The following is a 6,919-nucleotide window of genomic DNA, read 5'->3' as shown; positions in this document are numbered from 1 at the left end:
ACAGTGTCTGTTTCCATGGGGAAAACTTGGCTTCTTTGCAAAAGAGGAATAGCACTGTGGAGCAGACCAATGATCCATCCAGTCCAGTGTCCTCTCTCGGACAGCGACACCCCAGGGGCTGCTGAAGAAGGTGTTGGGGGGATAACCTGACCTACATAAGAGTGTCATATTAACGCCTAACAACCAGAAATCAGCTTGTGCCCTGAAAAACCGGGGCATACAGGCTTTCCAAGGTATTTATTTAGCATTTTCATGTGGCAGCCCTACGCATGGACAGGTCACACTCGGCCTACATAATTTGGTGCCATCTGCAAAGGTTGCCACCTCACTGCTCACCCCGCTTTCTAGATAGTTAGTAACAGTTAAATATTTACCGTGCTATTTGTTACCCAGTGTGTAACCCTCCTCCCTCTGCTTCTTTCCCTTCACAGGCAACCTGAATATTACTGAGCCTGATCGGTGCTTCAGCCATCTCATGGGGGCTTTCAACCTCACCCCCTCCGATCCATCAACATTCATCCTAAACGGCATCCCGGGTCTGGAAGCTGCCCACATCTGGATTTCCATCCCTTTCTCTATGTTCTACATCATCAGCCTGCTGGGAAACATCACGATTCTGTTTGTTGTCAGCAAAGAGCAGACCCTGCACAAACCCGTGTTCCTGCTGCTCTGCATGCTGGTGCTCACAGACATCGGCATTTCTACCTCTGTCATGCCGAAAGCACTGTGCATATTTTGGTTCCATTGCAAACGCATCACTGAGGATGGTTGTATCACCCAGTTGTTCTTCTTTAATAAGGCTATGACTATGCAATCAGCCGTCCTCGTGACAATGGCCTTCAATCGTTACGTCGCCATATGTGACCCTCTGAGATACGCCACTATCCTCACCAACTCACGAATCGCTAAGCTATGGATAGTGTGTTTGATACGAGCTGTTCTCTTGATTCTGCCAGGACCCTTGCTACTGAGTTCGCTGCCATTCTGCGCCAACCGTGTTATCCTCCACACGTACTGCGAGCACACGGCAGTGGTGCAGTTATCGTGTGGGGACACAACAGTCAACAGGATATACAGCTTGGTGATAACATTAGTAATTATAGGTTCAGACCTGACCCTCATTGGTCTGTCCTATGGGCTGATCATCAGGGCCGTCCTCAGGATCTCCTCCAAGAAAGTCCACTGGAAAGCCCTCAACACCTGCACAGCCCACATCTGTGTGATGGTGATATCTTACACACCCGTCCTCTTCTCTGCCCTGACACTCAGGTTCAGTCAGGGCATCGCTGCCCACGTTCACATCCTCTTGGCCAACCTCTATGTCCTTGTGCCCCCCATGTTTAACCCTATTGTTTATGGGGTCAAAACCAAAGAGCTTCATGATAAAGTGGGAAAATACATCTGCAGAATGTGATTGCAATGGGCCATAGACTTTAAACCTATGTAACAGGAAGGGGAAAGGATGCCTTCTCATTAATCAAGTGTGAATTGTCTAATTTGGCTGAGCTTAGCCTATTGGCAGTTCACAGTCTGAGAAGTTCCTCACACCTAATGTCTTATCACTCCATCACCAAGCACTGCTCTCTCCGACCGTCACTTGATCTCTTTCAGTGTCACTTTTCCTCCTCCAGCCATAGACACTCTGTGACTCGGCCTTTTCATGTCTTCCATACCTCCAGCGATGGTGGCTTCTCATATGCCCTGAGCCCTATTTTCCAGCAGTATGTTTGTTGATTCTCACCATTTCTCACTCTCCTCCATCTTTGACTCTTTTGTCCCTCTCTGCCATCACAAGATTCCCAACTCTGACCTCCACCAGGCCCCAACAATCCCTTCCAGTCCTGAGCATCCCCAAATCGGTCTCTCTGAATTCTTAACTGGCAATAATTTGGAGTTTCCACCTCTGGTTTGTCCTTTCCGAAAACATGAAATCTGCCCTGAATTATCAGTTCATTTTGGGGCACACATTGTACACAGACTGGGGTCAAAATAAACAGAAAGTCTATTTAATAGAAAAATCACAGATACAAAGATGAAGGATGGAAGAATCCCATGCCTGCTACAGACTGGGGATCTACTGGCTAGGCAGCAGTCAGGCAGAAAAGGACCTGAGTGTTACAGTAGAGACTGGGCAGCAGTAGTAGGAACATTGCCAGCAGATTGACGGGAGTGATTATTCTATTCCATTTGGCATTGGTGAGGCCACATTTGGTGTATTGCATCCAGTTTTGGGACTCCCGCTATATAAAGATGTGGACAAATTGGAGAGAGTCCATCTGAGGGCAACAAAAGTGATTAGAGGGCTGGAGCACATGACTTATGGGGAGAGGCTGAGGGAACTAACCTTATTTATTCTTCAGAAGAGAAGAATGAGGGGGGATTTGATAGCAGCCTTTAACTACCTGAAAGGGGGTTCCAGGGAGGATGGAACTAGGCTGTTCTTAGTGGTAGTAGATGACAGAACTAGGAGCAACGGTCTCAAGGTGCAGTGGGGGAGGTCTAAGTTGGATATTCGGAATAACTTTTTCACTAGGAGGGTGGTGAAGCACTGGAATGTGTTACCTAGGGAGATGGTGGAATCTCCATCCATAGAAAGCCCTGGCTGGGATGATTTAACTGGGGTTGGTCCTGCTTTGAGCAGAGGGTTGGACTAAATGACCTCCTGAAGTCCCTTCCAACCCTAATCTTCTAGGATTCTATGATTCTATGAAATAATGAGGAAAAGCAAACAGACGAGTTACACAGAAAATAAACAAAGACGCAACCTCAGGCTTTCCACATCTGTAATAGTCATTTTCCTTAACTAATACAAGGTACCTGTATTCTCTGAAGAGTTTTGGCAAAGGCTCTGGGGGTTTTTCCACCTTCCTCTATAGCATGGGGCACGTCTCACTTGCTGGTGGATTTTCTGTACCTTAAAGTCATTAAATCATGATTTTAGAGAACTTTATTACAGGAGTCGATGGGGGAGGTTCTGTGGCCTGCATTGTGCAGAATGTCAGACTAGATGATCATATTGGTCCCTTTCAACCTTAGAGTCTCTGAACTCATGTGTTTTCCTCGTGCCCTCTGTCATCAAGGGGATTCAGTGTTTCCCATACAGCACCCTGCTTAGCTGCTGCAGAGTGGCATAATCTGTGACATTTTGGGTACCATCTAGACCAATAAAGGGGTCTCTCCCTATCTGCCTTGTAACCTTGGGGACTTAACACTGTGGTGTTATGGCTCATGGCCCTGCACCAGTAACCAGCTCACAAGCAGCATGGTCTCACACAGGCTTCCAGCAGCTGACTTACTCCTTGCAGGGGAATGCCAACAGCCTCTGCTGATCCATTTCCCCGAGTTCTCATCACAGGGAACCCCCAGAGGAGCCAGAGATGCAATCCAGAAGGCAGAGCTGGGATTTAGGCAGAGCAGCAGTGCTGAGCCAGAGCCGGGCATCTGGAGTAACCCAGACCAGCTGTGCCAATGGGGAGCCAGGCTGATCTACAGGGGGGAGCTGTGGGGACAGAGCTGGAATAGCAGGTGCCGGCCATGCCACAAGTAACACAGCAGCTGAGCATGGTGAGCGGCTGGGGAGAGCAAGGCGGGGCCAGGGCACAGGGCCCAGTGCAGGGAGACGTCGCCAAAGAAGAAAGCCTTGTAAGTTGGTGTGACACACTGTACCCCTGACTGAACCATTTCCCACATCAGTCAGTGCCTACGGGGTGTAGAAGAATAGAGTTAAAAGCTGGGCAAGTAATCAGGCCTAAGCTACAGGGAATGGAGTCATGGCACAGGCAACACACAGTTAATCATCACAGTGTGCTTGTGGTTAGAATGGCTGAGAGCCATATGGAGAATTTTAACTGTGTTAAGTCAGAGAACCTGTTACCCTGTCCCCTCTTTATCTTCCCCTTCCATCTAGTCCCTGTGGCGCCCCCCAGCCTATGAGGATAAACTCAGTCACAGTAACCCTGTTTGTTCTATCGTCACTGTTCCCAATACCCCCCCTGACGCGGATCTTCTCCGCTGGTCTGGTATCCAAATTCCCACTGGTCCCCAATCAGATGGAGAAGAGGGTCCCACCATCCGTCAAAACGGGAACAGCCAATCTCCGGAGGAGCTAGTGAATCAGCAAAGAGTGTTAGCAGGAAAATCCTGGAGCAGAGCCTTGGGATGGCTGGCAAGGATTGCGGACAGCCCCAGTTTCAGTCTGGTGGCTATGGCAGCAACTTCCACTCATCTCTCAGAGCCAGGATAAAGGCTTAGGGGTGTTAATTTCCAAGGGGCCTCACTGATTTCTGTTGCTTTCTGTTCCTTTTTTTTTTTTTTTTTTTTTTTTTTGGCTTAAGTTTTTCTTCTTCCTAAGTCTTTCTCTTTGGTTTTTCTTTCTCCCCACCCCTTTTTTCTCTGCATTTTCTTTCTCCCCTCCCCCTTTTCCCCTGCTTCTTCTCCCGCTCCCCTTCCTGTCACTTTTTCTTCTTGTTTGAAAGCAAAGGATTAAAACCACAATTAAAATGTTAAGGAATGTAGCTGCTGTTAGCCTGTACTTTAAAATAATTTCACAAGACTAATTGGTTGCTTTTCACCCCCCTCCCCCCTTGCACTTTTGTTTTTTTGGAATTTTAATGGAGGGAATTTTAAATACACTTTGGAATTAAAAAGTTTTTAACAAACACAGACTAAGTTGGCTGTGTTGCAAAAATTGTACTTGGTGGCTCAGGTTTTACAAGCACAATACGCCACCTTAAGAATGCAGCTCAGTAAAAACAGTGGCTGATAAACACAGTAAAAGAATAAAGACGTAGCTTTTATAAAAGTTAATACTACCAAAGTTAAAAAACCCAACAATTAAACAGTTGGAAGTTGTGGAATTGTTAAAAAGTAACAGTTGTGGAAATGGTATAAAAGAAATAGAGTTAAAATATTTTGGTTTAATAATATTCAGTAAGGTAAAGATATGTATAATTTGGTACAGTCACATTGTGTGGAAACCTAATAGTTAAACAAATTACACAAAGGGGTCAGGTAGTGGCTACTACCATGTTTTTGTCCGCGGGAGCCTTTACAGCCATTCTGAAGGAAAATGGACCCTTTTCCTGCAGGAATCATCTGTAAACAATTAATTGCAAAGAACTGGTGCAGGCAGCAGGCAGAGAGACAATCTGATTTAAATCATTTCATTACTAAACAATTGGTCAGATTTACAAAAGGGAATAAGGGGTTTCCATTAAAACTTGACTGTTTCTAAATGTACAAAATGGGAATTTAAATATAAATGTGTAAAAATATATCATGTAAGGGATTTTAAGCAAACATGGACAGCTAGTAAAAAGTAACAAAACTTATTAGGGGGCTGGAGCACATGACTTATGAGGAGAGGCTGAGGGAACTAGGTTTGTTTAGTCTGCAGAAGAGAAGAATGACAGGGGATTTAATAGCAGCCTTTAACTACCTTTAACCACCCCCGGAACAACCTGTTTGATTATTTCTAACAGTAAGTAGTCCAGGATGAATGGTGTAGATGACTTCAAGGGTGAAACACCTTTCTGCACATGCCAGATCGAGAACCTCTTCCACTTTGCCAGGTACATCACTCAACTGGATGGTTTTTTACTCCCTAGAAGGATCTCTTTAGTGGGTCCAGAGCATGTGAACTCTAAGGTGTTCAGCCATGGAGTTTACAGGCCAAGAGATGCAGGGACTCGAGGTTCGGATTATGTACACAACCGTGGTCCTGGATAATTAGATGTGGGACCAGGGGCAGGCTGATTGAGTGTCCACCGAAAGACCTAGAATGGTGGTGAACCAATGTTGATGAGATCAGTCTGGAGCTGTCAGGATTGTGGAAGTTCCTTCCCAACCTTGTCAGTCTCTGAAGTCTCCTTGTGTTGGGGTGTACCATGCCCTAAAGCCCCCCAGGGAGGTCTCATGGTCCTACCACATGCTGCCGCAGAAAGAGCAGTAGAGGTGAGTTCTCCTGGCTGCCTACAGTGGCTGTGGGGAAAACAACCAATCAGGGAGAGGTTGCAGGTAGCAGCCAATCAGAACACAGCAGGCCTCACTAAAAGGAGCTGCAGTACCTGAGCAGAGTCAGTTGCTGCATGGAGGCAGAGGAGAAAGGATGGTACTCCTGGCTGAACGAAGGAATTCCAAGAGCAGGGACAGAGCAGCTGCTGGCAGGGACCAGGGGAGCAGAAAGGAGAGATCTAGGCTGGCTGCTGGGATGTGGTACCTGCCTGTCCTGAGGTAAGGTAGAAAGAGAGGGAGAAAGAGAGCCATGACAGAAGAATTAACATAAGCTTTAAACCTTTAAACTGGAGACAAAAAGAACCCATTCCATTTCTAAAGCCTGTCTTCTGTACCTTCCTAAAGATGAGAGATGACTTAGAAAAAATTATTGATAGAGCTCAAAGCATTATATGCTGCCACCCAATAGAAATATCCGTGATACTGGCATTACACTACTTGGAGCAAAGCGAGCAGATTTTGAGAAGAGCCGGAGAACACGGCAGTGAGTTTAGGAAGGCACAAAGTGCAGAGCTTTCAAGGTATAGCAACTATAACTTCAAAGAGAAAGGCGCTGAATGAAGTCACAGCCTATCTTAGGGGACCTTGGATAAGATATAGATAGAATCATAGAATCATAGAATATTAGAGTTGGAAGGGACCTCAGGAGGTCATTTAGTCCAACCCCCTGCTCAAAGCACGACCAACTTCAGCTATATCATCCCAGCCAGGGCTTTGTCAAGCCTCAGCTTAAAAACCTCTAAAGATGGACATTCCACCACCTCTCTAGGTAGCCCATTCCAGTTCTTCACCACCCTCCTAGTGAAAAACATTTTCCTAATGTCCAACCTAGACCTCCCCCCCTGCAACTTGAGACCGTTGCTCCTTGTTCTGTCATCTGCCACCACCGAGAACAGCCTAGCCCAAT

The 6,919-nt window shown here is 46.4% G+C and overlaps 1 protein-coding gene across 1 annotated transcript; it reads left to right on the top strand.

Annotated features, from left to right (window-relative positions):
• Positions 1 to 475: 475 nt before the first annotated feature.
• LOC137149882 (olfactory receptor 52P1-like) lies at positions 476 to 1,414 on the top strand. Its single transcript, XM_067543505.1, has one exon. The coding sequence runs from the start codon at positions 476 to 478 to the stop codon at positions 1,412 to 1,414; it is 939 nt and encodes a 312-aa protein (XP_067399606.1).
• Positions 1,415 to 6,919: the final 5,505 nt, after the last annotated feature.

The sequence above is a fragment of the Emydura macquarii genome, unplaced genomic scaffold (assembly GCF_026122565.2).
Source record: "Emydura macquarii macquarii isolate MOO-44397 ecotype Brisbane River unplaced genomic scaffold, CSIRO-AGI_Emac_v2 contig_77, whole genome shotgun sequence".
In the NCBI taxonomy this organism is placed as follows: domain Eukaryota; kingdom Metazoa; phylum Chordata; order Testudines; family Chelidae; genus Emydura; species Emydura macquarii.
This window is presented reverse-complemented; position numbering and strand designations above follow the sequence as displayed.

Bases quoted from the DNA above. Each gene is read 5' to 3' on its own strand.
- LOC137149882 (XM_067543505.1), top strand. From the start codon at position 476: ATGGGGGCTTTCAACCTCACCCCCTCCGATCCATCAACATTCATCCTA.